This window comes from Pteropus vampyrus, unplaced genomic scaffold (genome assembly GCF_000151845.1).
Source record: "Pteropus vampyrus isolate Shadow unplaced genomic scaffold, Pvam_2.0 Scaffold1395, whole genome shotgun sequence".
Classification (NCBI taxonomy): domain Eukaryota; kingdom Metazoa; phylum Chordata; class Mammalia; order Chiroptera; family Pteropodidae; genus Pteropus; species Pteropus vampyrus.
The window spans coordinates 126,252-141,690 of record NW_011890176.1 but is presented as its reverse complement, the minus strand read 5'-3'; the positions used below and the strand labels follow the sequence as shown (position 1 = coordinate 141,690).

The 15,439-nt window shown below is 38.9% G+C and overlaps 1 protein-coding gene across 10 annotated transcripts in view; it reads right to left on the bottom strand.

Annotated features, from left to right (window-relative positions):
• KMT2A (lysine methyltransferase 2A) overlaps positions 1–15,439 on the bottom strand; it is a 74,560-nt gene that overhangs the window by 16,990 nt on the left and 42,131 nt on the right. For all 10 annotated transcript variants that reach the window (XM_023526613.1, XM_011386397.2, XM_011386398.2 and 7 more), the window contains 15 exons: positions 15,204–15,377; positions 14,366–14,476; positions 14,001–14,074; positions 13,204–13,397; positions 12,782–12,888; positions 11,827–11,964; positions 10,959–11,117; positions 10,573–10,690; positions 10,313–10,391; positions 8,993–9,153; positions 8,625–8,810; positions 4,182–8,418; positions 3,441–3,521; positions 2,433–2,497; positions 1,113–1,283 (listed from right to left, as the gene is read on the bottom strand). In XM_023526613.1, coding sequence (XP_023382381.1) covers positions 1,113–1,283; positions 2,433–2,497; positions 3,441–3,521; positions 4,182–8,418; positions 8,625–8,810; positions 8,993–9,153; positions 10,313–10,391; positions 10,573–10,690; positions 10,959–11,117; positions 11,827–11,964; positions 12,782–12,888; positions 13,204–13,397; positions 14,001–14,074; positions 14,366–14,476; positions 15,204–15,377 — 6,055 coding nt within the window. The remainder of the gene's footprint in view (positions 1–1,112; positions 1,284–2,432; positions 2,498–3,440; positions 3,522–4,181; positions 8,419–8,624; positions 8,811–8,992; positions 9,154–10,312; positions 10,392–10,572; positions 10,691–10,958; positions 11,118–11,826; positions 11,965–12,781; positions 12,889–13,203; positions 13,398–14,000; positions 14,075–14,365; positions 14,477–15,203; positions 15,378–15,439) is intronic.

Sequence of the window (15,439 nt, the reverse complement as noted above, 5' to 3'; positions counted from 1 at the left end):
GCTGTTACCTGACATCGCTACTGTACCAATACTCTCATTAGTGACCTCTTGTCCTCCAACTCAATCTACCTTTTATAAAGCTATCACATTAATGTTCCCTAAATTCTGCTTTTATTCTATTCTCCCAAATTTTCGAAGGCCTCATGGTTTGGCAGTGAAGGCCATCCAAAACCTGTGCTCAATCCACCTTCCCAATTTTTTCTTTCACTACTACCTGACAAGGATTTCAACATCCTTTTCCCACCCGACACTACTCTAAACCCACCATATGCAATCCTGTCTTGCTAACTTTGCTTATATCCCTTCTTAAAAAGCCCTCCTTCTTCGCTTTGCCTAAACCAAATTCCATTACCTCCTTTAAAGAATCTCCTATTCTACTAATCTTCACGTGTTTTTTTTTGATAACCCAAATTGATCCACAGTGATCTTTCTTTCCTTCAAACTTCTCTAGTACTTTATTGCCTACAGAATATTCGCTTCAACAGTTAACAAACACCTATATGCTCGGGGAACAAAGAGGAATAAGAAAATAAAATTCAAGCTCTTATAGGAAACTCCCTGTTGAGTGAATTAGACATAAAAGTTAACAGACTTTTACAAAACAAATTTTAAGCTATGAGAGAGAAACATTTAAGAAGCTAAAAGGAGCAGAAAGGAGGGAGTGGGACTGCTTATCTGCCAGAAGGTCAGAGAAGACTTTCTGAGCCAAATCTTGAAGGATGAGCTGGAGTTCACCAGGTGCATGAGGATAGAAAGAACATTCCAGGTAGAGGGAAGAATTGTATGAAGGCACAGAGGTGAGAATGGCATTTAAGGTACACAAGAAGTGGTAGAAGACAAGGCCAGAGAGATAAGCAGAGGTCTCATGTGCTCTGCTAGCATGTGTGTAATCTTAAAAACAGAATCTGTATCATTAACTTTTCATATAAATTATGAACTATTTCTCAACAACACTAACTTCCAAAGGACAAGTTAAATGTATAATGCTTCCAAGTATCTTCTGTAATAGCTAGCACAAAACTGCCCATGTAAATAGTATAAATATACATGAAGTGTAGATTTAGCTGAAACAGGACTGGTGTTGGTAGGTCAACATAATTTAACCCACTTACCTTCAATACTTTCTGCACAAATCTGAAAGCCGTCGTCACTTGAAATTTCAAAAACAAGTCCTTTCTTGGGCTTTTTCTCAGCAATGCTTTCCTTTCGTTTCTGTTCTTGCTGAAGCCAAAGCATCAGTGGAGAGCTAAAATTACTTTCTTCTTCTTCCACTGTTTTAGGTTCTATGAGGAAGATAATAGGGGACAAAGTGGTTGCAACAGCAAACACTTATTGAGCATTGACTTTACATATGTTATCTCCAGGCCTAACAAAATTCCATATTTGGTATTATTCCCATTTACAGACAATAAAACTGAGTCTCAAAGAGGTAGAGCAACTTGCTACCTAGGTCATAGCTAGAAATGACTAAAACTAGAATTTTTTTTTTTTAAATAAAGTCATGCTGTCTCTGTGGTAGTTTCTGGTATGACAATTTGATAGTTTTTCAAGTAATTGCCCTTAACAGGGTTAAAGTTAAAAAATAATAATGGTTAATATGTATGAAGCACTATGTATAAGGCACTCTTGGAAGAATTCTCTATATGTTAATTTATATAAACTGCAAAACAGTCCACTTTAAAGGTTAGGAAACTGAGGTAGAGAGAGGTTAAGTAAATAGCCCAAGTTCATACAGCTAGTAAGTGGTAAAGCTGGGATTTCAACTCATCTGGTTCCAGAGTTTGCACTACCAGCCCTTACTGTATTCTCACACAAAGAAATGTATCAACCCTCTTGAAGAATCAACAAGTCAGCAGAATATGATTACATCCCAAATCTTATGCGCCTAAGCATTTTCTCTACTTGGTTCTCTTATGAGAAGTCACCTCAATAGAAATGGGCAAAGCCTTATGTACAGGGCTGTCTAATCTTGAAGTGACCTGTTGTTTACTTGTCAAATTCATTAAGACAGATGGAAAATGCTATAGAGATGTATGGGGTGTCATAACCAAAATCTGGCTACCTTATATAACAAAAATCGTTCTTGGTTTTCTTCAGTGACAACTAAGGGATGAAGTGGGATCATCACTAGCTATTTAAATCACACTTGCTGTTAAAGCAAATAAAGCAGAAGAGTACTTATAAAATTTAATCTTGTATCCTTTAGCTGACAGATAATCACAGAATAAGAGGCAGAAGAGCACTGGACCAAGAGATAGATGCTCTGAGTCTCAGTCTACAACTTTGGCCAATCACTTAACTTCTTTGGAATTCAGGTTTCTTTATTCCCTTTTTTTTTTTTTTTAATCTAGAAAATCAGTAGGCAATGAAGGTGATTTTCATAGTATTTTTGGCTTTGAAATTCTGATTCTTACTGTTATCCACCCACATACCTGTACTTTCTTGTTCATTTGCTGGATTTTGTGTTGTCTGAATCTCAGGAAGAACAGCCACTTGCCTAAATGAAAAACATAAGACAAAAAAAATTGAGATGTAACATCAGCTAGTTTGTCAATTCAAAGAAAAAAACTGTCTGTAATCTGCCATAACTATGTCAGTTATACAAAGCAACTACTGGAAATGAACCACAAGGTGCTTTGTGCAGAACCTGTTGAATGAACATGTCACTGCAGTATTATATGGTACTTAACATAAAACCATCTTTTATGAGATTTCTTTCTTAAATATTGATGTTAAGTTTCTGCTTTTGGAGTTATAGAGTGTACCCTTAAATTTTTCTCCTCCTCTTAGTATTGGGAAAGAAAAGGAAAGAACACTGGTTAGAAGCAGTTCTGGAGTTACAAGCTGCTTACGTTAGCTGCTTCAACTAAAAACATAAGCAAACTACAACAGCTAGGAAACCATCACCAATTTCCACTTTCAAGAATTAAATAAATCTTGGAAATAATCCAAATGTAGATTAATAGGGGCTAGTTAAACAAATTATTGTAGGGCCACACAACAGAACCAGAGGCAGCCATTAAAAAAATAAAGTGCATCTATACTGGCACAGAGATGTAGACATAATACAACATAATAAAACCAAGTATAGAACAGTATGTACAGCATGATTCATTTTATGTAAAAAAGGTATTTACATATTCATACATATACCATGTATATCTGTATATATACAGATGTCTGCATGGACGAAAACAAATTATTAGCAATGGTTGCCTCTAAGGAATAAACTAGGAGGGGGTTAGGCAAGATGAACAGGGAACCATTATCCATCATTTAAATAATTCCCTGCTGCTTTTTTTTAAAAACAAGCATATATTATTTCCATTTTTTAAAAAAACTGTGGCAGCAAAAATCAATACAAATCAGGAAAAACTATTTTTGAAATGAGGCGGACAGAATTGAGAACTTAACCTTAGAGAACTAATTTTTATGCTTACCCTACAGGCTGCCCACACTCCTTCTGTGATAACTGTTCCACATTAGCTGTATCCTGCTGCTCAGCCTCTGCTCCTGGAGTCCTGAAACAGAATCATTTGTATCTTTTCAAGAAAAACCACTAGTAAATATGTACCAAGTGTAGGTCACTCTAAAGAAATGACTCTCTCAGGATCTAATAAAAGTTATGAGCAAGGAAAACCAACCTGTGGTGATACAGGTTAGATAGTGGTTACCTTGAGGAGGTACTAAGACAAGGCACAAGGAGCCTTATGGAGCACTAGACATGTTTTGTATCTTGATCTGAATGGTGGCTACATGGGTGTATACATATGTCAAAATTTACTTGTATACATTATATATGTTATATTCGAATGATAATATTTTTAAAAGGACTCTATGAGTATCTACAACAGGTGGCTTTGCCCTCCACAGAGGAATAGTCATCCCTTAGTATCCTAAGTCTCATCAAAAAAGAAACAGGAGGAAACAGCACCATTTGAAATCAGAGCAGAGAAATTAGAGATGTGGTTCTATCCAAGACAAACTGCCCATGGATGGAACTGCATTTTGCTCTATAAATCAACACTGTGAGAGAAAAAAATCAAAGTCAAAACCCAGAAAACCCTCGAGTACTGCAACCTGAACAGAGGAGTGTCCCTCCCAGAAGACTATCACTTCAAGCCTCTGATCCAAAGCACAAATCCCACAGACCCAGCACAGCCAATACGTGGATTTCTCACCCTGTGACTGAGGTCAGGGATGTCGTGTTGGCTTCTTGGTCTGGAATGTGTGCTTCAGAACTGGTCCGCAAATGGGAAACTTTGTGCTTCTTGCCATTTCCTTTGTCCAAAGGCAGTTGAATCCGCTTGATTTTTGGTTTGGGTTTAGTGGGACCTGGCACTGAGGAGCTTGCTGACTGCTGTCCAGATGGAGAGCCCCCCGGAGAGGCTGAACTGACTGGCACAGCTGAGGATAAAGCCTTATTCTGCTCTAGCCCCACGCTATTAGGAGCATCTACTGTCTGGGAAAAGGTGGATCCCTGGGTCCCCGGAGCAGAATCAAGATCACGCTGGGAAGAAAGCATCCCAGTTTTGCTGGCAAGGAGCTGGTTCACATGCTGAAGCTGATAGTGTTCTTCTGCTTCCTCAGAAGGTGAAGCTGCTGCTATGCCCATAGTCTGAGTAGAGGGTAGGACACAGATACTAGATGCTGCTGTCATTGAAGCAGTAGGCGTCTGTGATGTTCCCAGTTGTGAAAACACTCCTGAACTTGGCGGTAAAGTCACAGGCTGGTCCTGAATCCCCAGGCTCTGCTGGCTAGCTTTGATTAAAAGGTTGCTTATTGAGCCAATATCTGGGGTACCCAACAACCTCGGGTTGGTTAATGTGACATGTCCTGGAACTGACGCGTTACTTGTAGTGGCTGTTGTGGTTTGCATGGATACAACATTCAAGACGGAGGAACTGGATGCCAAGCCAGACACAGGCCCCGATGTGAGGTGGCCAGTATCCTGGCTTATTGTTGATGTGCCCGCTGCTGTGGCAGCAGGTCCTCCCACACTCTGTGGTAACAGGGGTGCCTGTTCAAAATACATGATGCCAGATTTAGACCTTTTAATGATGTTGGGGACAGTTCGGTGAGATGAAGTGTTAAGTGACCCCAAATCTAACAGGTTGGGATGATTTGCAAGCTGTGAGGGTGTGAAGTTAATCAATGTCATATTAGAAACCACATCGGAAGGGGCAATGTTTGAAGGGGTACTAGAGGGAGCAAGTTTTTTATTCTTTCGGGTCTGTAGACGAGATATAGGTCTTTTCTTGAGTCCAGAGGATGGAGTGGCTACTGTGGTACTGATGTCTGTCCTCTGGCTGGCTTCTGAAACCAAAAGTTGGGGATCTGGAGGAGGCTGAACTCCAATAAGTAGGCCTGAAGGAGGACTGCTGATGTTAGGTGGGAAGCTACTTTGAGTAGCTGCAGGGAAGGAATGTAAGTGCTGGTGATGAGGCATGGGGAGCAACCCTTTGCTGGCAGGAGGGAACAAGGATTGAGAAGTTGGCAAGCCTGGATTTAGTCCTGTGGTTAGGGTGAGACCACTGCCCATGGGCCCCAATACTGAAGTATTTGTCTCCATCACATTGGGTGTAGAACTAACCGAAGAGGTCAACTGGATTTTTTGGGTCACTCCATTTGGAAGAGTTTGGAGAACATAAAGTGGCTGCATGTTCTGGTTAACAACAATGAGTTTCTCAGTGGCTGGTTTCAGGTGAGGTGGAGTGGTCTGGACAGCTGCATTAGAAATCTGTGATGGGCCAGGACTATCAGTAGAATTGGGCACATATTTCTGGTTCTGGATAGGAACAGTAGGGGAAACAGGTACCTGAAGGCCAGGGGTGCTACTGTTTCTAGTTAAATCCTGATTGTTGCCATGACCTTGCTCCACTGACCCACAAGGAGGGCTAGAGATGTGGTCTGCGTCCATGTGTCCTTGGATAAAATGATCAGGAGTCATGTGGCCTTCAGGCGTTGGATCTACTCCTGGACTCAGCAGTGCTGAGTCACCTTCAGAGGATGCCACAGATTTTTCCGTGATGGTTACTCTCTTCTCTGCTGAATCTGAGATTACAGCAAGTCTACTGGGATTCTGGCTAGGGACAGTAGGACTCCGGGTGGTCAGGACAGAGAGATCAGATGGTAGCTCTAGAGGCAACTCAAACTGCTCCTCTGCTGAGATAGAGGAAGAGACACTACTGTCCACAGGTTCCGTTGTCGGCAGCTGCTGAGAAAACACTTCAAAAAGACCCATGTCTTTTTCACGATTACTATCAAGACCCAAGCCTTCGCCAAGATTCAGGAGTTCTGATGAAGAAGATTCTGGGCTCTCACCCAAAGGCTGCATGGATGGAGTATTCTTTAGTACAAAGTCCATAATGTCTGAAGGCAGGATATTCCCACAGTCATCACTATTGTTATTATCTGAGTCAGATTTTAGGAGCTCAGTATTATAGGTGTCCAGTAAATTTTTGTCTGAGGGGGTGCTGGTGTGGACTCTGCGACTTGACTCCAATGAACTGAGCTGAGCTTCTAAGGAATCCTGTCCCTGTGTTTTAATTCTGCTTACAGAGTGGCAATTATCCATCTTTGGCTCAGTTTTGTGGCCAACAGAACTCTTAATGACATGTTCTTTTTCACCAGTATCTTCAGGTCGATCAATCTTTACATTCTCTGTTCCATTTTCTTTACCATTTCTTTTTGGAATCTGGCCACTTTTCCTTGTTGTAGCTGTGACACTAGTATCACTCTCCGTCCCATCATCAACACCATCCAACTGTGAAATTTTTGGAAGATCACACTGTTCTTCCTCCCGAAACAAATTATGGGATGCCAGACGTTCCTCTGCACCTGAAGAAATCACTGTTCTAGTGAAATTGTAGTAATATAAGTCATCTTCATCTGAAGTGCTTAAGTCATCAGCCCCATCCACCTGTCCTTCAGCTGATCTCTTGCCTCGTTTCTTCCCAGTTGAGCTGCTATAGAATGGAATGTCTTCTTCACCATAGGATCTCACCCCATAGAGTGGGGTGAGCCCAAAGAACATGTTAGAACGTGCCCGGGCACTGCGACGAGGGTATCTCCTCTTGAAAGAGCCATCCTCCTGAGGTTTGGGGCCATCTGGAAGCATTAGATTTCTGTCCTGTACTGGAAGATTCTGATAGTTGTTACTCTGAGAATCCTGGGATGAGGTATTATTGGGGCTTGGTTGGGTTACTGGACCATCTCCTGGACTTTCAGAGGCTGAAATCGGTTCTGCTGGGGATGCTGACTCTATTTGCAAAGGAGAAACAGGACTACTCTCCTTCAGGGTATTCTTGGACTGACTCTCACTTTCCATTTTTAGAGGTGTCAGTGTTACTTTGACTGTGCGTTTCCTGGGTGTCTGTAATTCCTTAGTAGAGCCTTCTACTTGCATGGACAGAGCTTTGGGGACTCCTGGAATAGAAAGAACTTTGTCCCCAATCTTATCAGAAGAAACATTATTACATGGTCGTTGCCCCATAAACTCAGGAGTCAAAACTTCGTTAACGAACTCTGGCTTTAGGTTTCCTTCCTCACCAGTTGTCACCTGACCAGGTTCCAAAAAAGATTTACTGGAATGCTTTTCTTTGAAAGTTTCTTTACAAGATTTTTTCCCTTTCTGTCTCCTGTCTCTAGAACTAGATCCCACATGTTCATTGATAATAGATGATCTGTTGCTCACCCCAGGTAGCTTCAAGGTTTTGACTTCAGTATCTTCATTGGGAAGGGGGTTCACTGGTTGGTTAGAATCTGTATGTTGGTCTCGATCAATCCTTTGCCCTCTCAAATGGAGTGGTGGGAAGCAGAGAGCCTCTTTAGAAGAAAACGGTACTGAAGAGAGTTCAGCAAAAGTGCTGATTTTACTAACATTTAATTCACCAGATGTTGTATTATGAACCTGTGGGACCAGTTTAGAAATGCCAGGGTAAGACACATTATGTGCAGATCCTTCTGAACTCTTGGAACTTGGCATTTTGGTCTTCTCTCCTTTTAGAGAGGAGCTTTTGGATGCCAAGTCTGAAGCACTGGAATATTTCACTTCTGAAGATGAAGATCCATCCAAGTGACTGGTCTTAGTGACCATTGTAACCACTGTCCTTTGCAAATTTGAAGAGGTGGGAGTGTTTTGCCCTAAATTAGTATTTGAATTCAGTGGCCCTAAGACATGATCGACTGCTTTGGCACTTGACTCAAGATCTGCAGTGGTCCCTATGGTGGAGACTGAGGAAACACTATTCCTGGAGTAAGTACTCCCAGTTCTCATTGGAGACATTATCCGGAGTTTAGACCGCTGGGGTGACAAGGAAGAAGTACTGTGACGTCTGGAGCCAATGCTTCGAAGTCCAGAGGAGAGTAAAGGATCACCCACAGTGACTATTTCATGGGTAGTTGGAGTAGGACTTCCTAAACAAGAGAGAAAAAGTAATACAGTGTATTATAGATAGAACAAATGTGTGGTAGTCATTGGTTTCAATGACCTGGCTATATATATTTACAGGTAACTGAAAATCAACATTTTTAATCAGCAAAAGCCACTAAGATAAAGTTGCCTAAAAGAAGAACAAACTCATCTTTGAGCTGACTTTGTTGGAGTCAATGAAGTCTTTTACCTGCAGAGGGCAATGGCCGACAGCCAGGGGATCTCTGTATTGGAGAATAACTGGGTGTTCGAATCCTAGGGACCTTTGAGATGACATGATAAAAACAGGAACCAGATGTTTGCGTATGAGGAGGTCGGTCTGGTGATGGAGGACTTACAATTTCAGCTGTGTTTTGACTTTCTTTAGATGAAATTTCTGTGGTACGATATAAAAACCTTCATTAAGAAAAGTCTAATATCAAACAATAGAAAGCCAGCTACGAGGTAAATATCAAAATGGGAACAAATGAGATCTCCCAAAGAAATGACTTTTTCCTATGCTTCAATCCCAATACTCCCCAAAATCTAATTCAAGTTCCATCTTGATTAAAGACTAACCTGCAAAAGATGTTGGACTATGAGCGATGGTCCTATTTTCATCATGTTCAACAGTGCTGTTGATATCTGGCTCTACAACTGGAGGTCGACATTCTACTATCTTGCATGTATACACACAGCGCTTGCGAGCATCTGTGGTGCTCCAGTATACCCTGGAACACCTAGCAAACAGATTTGTAAAAATTACCACAAATTAGAGAACAGAAGCAAAGACTAATGTGTCAAAACCTCTTCTCATCCTAGGTTCCAGTCTCCCTCATTTATAGAATTTAGCTTTACTTCATGAATTCTTATTATAGATTTCCCTAGTTGAGGTGTTCCAAGCTTTTTGAAGTCCTCGGGGTTTTTTTAGCCTCTCAGAAAATATCAGATCTTTTTTTATTGTATCATATCCTAAAATGCAGAGAAAGAAAAATACTAACTACTACAAGAAACAGTTATTGGCCTTCAGGAAGAGACTACTGCTCCGCAATGTGTACAAAGCAAGGAACGAGCAAACCCGAGGTGTTTCCTTTGGAAGAAAAGCCCCATGAGACAAGAGAAATGTAAGTGCTTCAAATTTTCTGGATGCTGATGGAGCCTACTTTATACAAAGAGCTTCCAGCTAAATGTGGAGTATAGACTGTGTCATCAGAATTAGAATGCAGGAATAAGTTGAAGTACATACATATAACGAAATAAGACTCTAAAAGGGAGAGATAAAAAAAGAATCTTAAATTTATATTGTCAGCTTGCTAAAAGTTTAAGCAATTTACTTCATATAGGAAAGATAAAAAATTCTTACTGGGGAATCTGATTATTATTGAGGAGAAATGCCTTTTTAGAAGGACCTATAAAAATGTAACATTGAGGACAGAGGCGTGAGGTATATGATCTATGACAACAATCTGGATTGAATCTAGATGAATGGAATTTGGTGGAATCTCAAGAGACTGACCTTGTATTCCTATTTAGGTTTTATTTAGAATTGGTTCTGAAAAATTTTTTAATTTAAGTATAGTTGGTATACAATATCATATTCATTATATTAGCTCCAGGTATACGATACAGTGATTCAACATTTTTATACCTTACAATGTGATCACCTCACTAATTCTGGTAATCATCTGTCACTGTGTAAACTTATCACAATATTATTTAACACTTTTCTTCCATCACTGGATTTAGCCAACATAAAATGATACTTTAGTCCTAATCCAAAAGAAGTAGTAAAAAAAGTAGTTAATTTTTAATAGCAATTAAAAGTAGCTAACAAGTATGGCTCATTGCTTCAGAGTGCCCAAATTGTGGGAGCTGTTGTCCTCTTACTGCACTACTTACTGATATCCAATAGGAAAGAGCTTATCTTCACAATCAGAGAGATCATTCAGAATTCCTAAGCAGTCAATTGTCATGGAGCCTGACCAAGGAAAAAAGAACTTATTAGAGAAGATAATGAGATATTTATGTGTATATACACAAATACATATGTGTATATAGATATATAGATAGACATATATAAAATAATTTTATAACTGAAGTCTAGAAAGTACCCCAGTGCTACAGCCAGACTTCCCCTACAACCAAGGCCCATGTCATACCAATCATCATGTGGATATTTTCTGGTTCCAAGCCATTAAGAAACTTCCTTCTCAAGCTTATTCCTTCAAAGTCCACAAACACTCTTCTAAATACTTCAAATCCATTCTCAGGAACCACCTTAAATGGAAACCCAGGGTAGCTGTTAATAGGGTGCCCCTTTATAAATTATGCTCATAATACTGACTCTCTCAGAGGGAAAGTATAGAGCATATCTTAAAATCACCCTTCTGCTTCACTAGCAGGACTTCTGTATTTCTCCTAAAAGGAGGAGATTCTAGGACCACCTAGTAGGAAGATAAAACAAAGTTTATCATCTTGCTTGCTATATTCAGCCTATGTTCCTTGAGTTTCTAGAGAATTCAAAAAGCAATTAACACTCTCTCACCTCGCCTTTGATCAAATCCCGATGTCGTTGGCAATATACTTTTTTATCATCCAGAAAAACACAGTTCTTGGCTCGGGAACACATGAAGTGATAGTTGCTGGTGCAGGATGTGAGACAGCAACCCACAGTGGCTCCTGGCTTTTGGCAGAATTCACATCTCTAACAATCCAGAAAGAACAGAGTCCTATTCAGACTTTCAGATGTTTTAGCCATTTTTCACCTCCTCTACAGAATACCCCATTCTGGGTTTCCTACATTTCATTTTGTTTATTGATAATCTGCTGATTACAGAGAAGCGATGTGAGCCATAAAGCCTGCTCTACCATTCCTCTCTTTCCCACTGTCCATGGGGCCCTGTAACTACTAAATTTAAATATTATAATTTGATTTAGAATCTGGACTAAAACATAGTTTTTCTTCTAAAATACAAGATTGATTTAGAGAAGATGAAACTCAAGATTATGTTAAAACACCATCCTGCTAGAAAGCTATCATATCTGAAAGAACTCAGTTCTAAAAATATTATACTAGTCAGAAGCCTAACAGTTCTCTAGTTAATAGGCTTAACAGGCAAACATCATTACGATTCAAAGATTTCCTTAGCTCATGTCACCACTTTATTCTGTCACAGTCACAATCTGGGCTCCTCTCCAGGGAAGACTTCTTTTTTTTCTTTGCACCCATCCTCCAAGGGTAAGAATAATAATTTGCCTATAGTGTACACCAATACTTGTTACTGACTAACCACTCTGAAAGCACTCTGAAGGTACTATGAAAAACATCAGTGAGGCAGCAGGTGGCCACAGAAAGAACATCTGGAGACTGAGAGGGAATCTCTTCTGCACATTTACCCACCACAAGTTCTTACCAGCTGCTTGCCCCTGATCACAGCCATATGCACATTCTTTAGTGATCCATCATCATCTTCAAACACTTCTGCTGACCACAAAGCACAATTGACATGTGTCCACTCATTTTGGCCAATGTATAGCAAACGGCCAGCATCCTATGAAATAAAGGCATTTTTGAATTTAAAAAAATATAATGTCAAAGATTTTCCTTGGTATTTGCTTTATATCAGTCAAGACAACTTCAATAAGTCAATTAAAATTCTTTAACTTAGGAATATATGCAAAAATTATGATCCTTTTTAAATGTTTCTATTTCCATTTTCCTCCTTTCTGAGTACCTTTTCCATGAACTGGAATTATTTTATAAACACAGAGAATTAAAAAATAAGCAATGTTGTAAATTTATAAAAGTGCACTGACTTCTTTAAAACTGTATTTCAGAGTCAGTTCTCTCAGCTTGTACTAAAAAAACTTTTTTTATTATAAGCTTACTATATGCCAAGCACTAAGGCTTTACATAAATTATTTCCTTTAATCCTCATAACCATTCTGAGGTTTTTTTTATCCTCGTTTTAAAAATGAAACTGAGGGTCAGAGAAGCTCCTTACCAAGGTCAATAACTAAGCAATAAGGCACAGCAATGGATGCAGGCAGCCTGCCAGAACTAAAGATCTTAACCATTCTGCTATATTACACTAAACACAAGCTATTTAATACACAACTTCTATTTTATTGACTTTCATAAAATCTTTTAGAGGAACTTCCCATAGAAATTACTAGACATCAGCAGGTTAATTTAAGGCAGATCATCTTTTAAAGCAACTAAATCAGTTACTGAAGAAACCTCCAAGTTCCACAATCTAAGTGACATTCATTAAGCAAATGGCACTCAGTCATAAAATTTAGACACAAAGAACAAACAGTTCATTACAGACATCTAATAAGTAGGACCCTGTATGCCAAAGTACTTACATTAGCACTGTCATCACCATATGCCAAACATAATGCACACTGTCTATTATCTTCTATGCCTGGGGGTGGGTTCAGTTCTGGACTATCTTCTCGACTTCTATCAGTACCTTGGAGACCCAAAAGACATTCGGTTAAAACTGGCAATACTATGTCTGATTTCGAAGAAAAAAGAAAACAATTCAGCTTAAATTGCCTATAAACACTTCATAAAAGTGTCCAAAGTTATGCTATCTCAATGTCTATTACATTAGAGTATTTATACCAATTCCTTATTAACATTCCAAGTGAAGCAAAAATATGATTTTATTATATTTAAGAATGACCTGAGAATTTCTAATATGGAAGTATATTAAATTTAGATTCACGGTCAATCATTTGCAACTAGAGAGAAATGGATAAAGACTCTTCATTTGGTGCCTTACTCAAAATTGGTGGTGTAGGAGGATGTAGAGGAGTTGGTGAGTCTGGCTCTCCAGGCCCTTTAGGTTTGGGAGCTGGAATAATTTTCTTCATTAAAGGAGGCTGCTCAGTGTGGCTGTTTTCCTCTCGCTCCTGCCACTGAGCATAATTATGGTCAAGTGAAGGTGGAAGCACTGCGTTTGGTAACATCCCACTGCTGAAAATAATTGATTCAACAAATATTTATTGAACTCCTACAATATACCCAGAACTGTATAAAATAATCAAATTCTTGATATCATCAGGTCTCAGCCCCATCCACAAGCCATTCACAGAATGTAAGAGCGAGTCACAAAATTTGGAAACTGTCTAAATGTTCTATTATTTTTAAAAATACATTCTTAATGTATGACTCTTGGTTAAACTCCCAGAAATAAATAATAACCTTATCAAAGAATCGAAATTTACTGGAAGAAAAATTCAAGGCTAAATATGAAGAATCAAGAGAGGTAGACGGCATCAAACGTGATTAAAATAGAACACAATTATAACAAGCCCAATTATGAGGTTATAAATAGAACACGTGTACATACACCACAAATTAAACCAGGTTCTTTAAAATGTAACAAATGCAGAAAAAAAAGGGCAATACACTATAATAAACATTAAGTGTTATCTCTAAGCCAGTACTTAAAAGGCATTTTAACCTTTTAATCTTTTAATATTAAAACCTAGTCTATAAAAACCTCAATCTAGAAATATAAGAACTCTCAGATTTCTAGCTGATGAGGAGAATAAAAGTAATACAGAATTCACTTACTTGCTTGATACTTTATTTGGCTCCCAAAACCTGGACTTTTTGACACTGAACCATGGAAAAACACGCTCCATTTGCTAAGAGAAAAACAAACAAACAAAATGTAAGCATGTGGACATTCACTTGGAAACCACAACTTCACACCAGCTTCTCTGTCAATGTGAAGATAATGTCAGGCCACCAAGGGAAAGACCCATCCACTCTGGCGACCTCACCAACTTCCTCTCAAAGAATCAGGAGAATGAATTAAACCAAAAGATGTTTTATACACATAACAAAGCAAAATGTAGAAGACAAAAATCCATTCTGCTCACAGGGTAATTACCCATAGATAAGCATTAAAAACACGAACTATTCATATCATTCACCCGAATAAAGAAGGACTTGACCATGCTGTTGGCTTTCTTAATCTCTGGCTGTCCTCCATCAGAATTAATGGCTGCTTGAATGATCTTCACGATATCATCACTGAACTCCAACTGTATACAAAAAAACAAGCATTAATTATTCATAAAACAATGTGCTCTCAAAATCGCTTCCTCCTTCCCTCCTAAGTCATCTGGCACAGACAGCCACTAGAAAACTGACGTCTCATCTTAATAGTGTAATTTCTCTTTAGAAGAGAAGTCTGAGATTCAGCTCCCAATTAACTTGTGGTAGTCAACAGATGCAGGGCTAATAAGGCAAGAATACAAATAAAATAGCCGTATCATGGTAAGTTACCCAAAAGAACCACAATTTTTCATTTAGACTAAAATGAATAAACAAGTGAATAGCAAATACGGACCTTGAGTTAACAGATGATCATTTCTTTATACTTTTAAAACCATAAAATTAAAAGGCATCTATCTACAAATGAATATCCAAATGTTATCTCAAAAGGGACAAATTAACTTCACATTTTACCATTTATCATTTTTCCATATAATATTTTTAATATAAGTTAATTTAATATAAAATAATTTTCAGAGAACTCAGATGAAAGCCAAATAAAAAGAACCAATTTCAGATACTACCTTCCCTATCATAACCTATCTTCTGAAACACAGAGCTTAACTCAGGTATTTTTAGGTATCTGAAGCTACATGACATTTCTAAATATAACACAACTCATCTTTTAATGCTTACATCCAGATTCATCCTTCAAAAGACCCAAGGAAGCTAAACTGGCACTTGAAATTTTGGTAGTTTGCTGTAGAAACATACCACAGATATGTAGTTTCCTTGGTCCATTTTCCTCTTGACTCCCTCTAGATCTAAAGGCTGTTGGTCTTCCTGCTTGCTGACTTCAGTAAGCACCGGTGGGTCAGGTCCTTCTGGGGAGCTGCGGGAAGGTATACTCTCCTCTGTCTCAGGATTTAAGTCTGGAGGCTTGGCCGCCTGTTGCCAGGAAAAATGTGTTTGTTTTATCTAACACTGAAAATGAGGCATCTATGCAAATT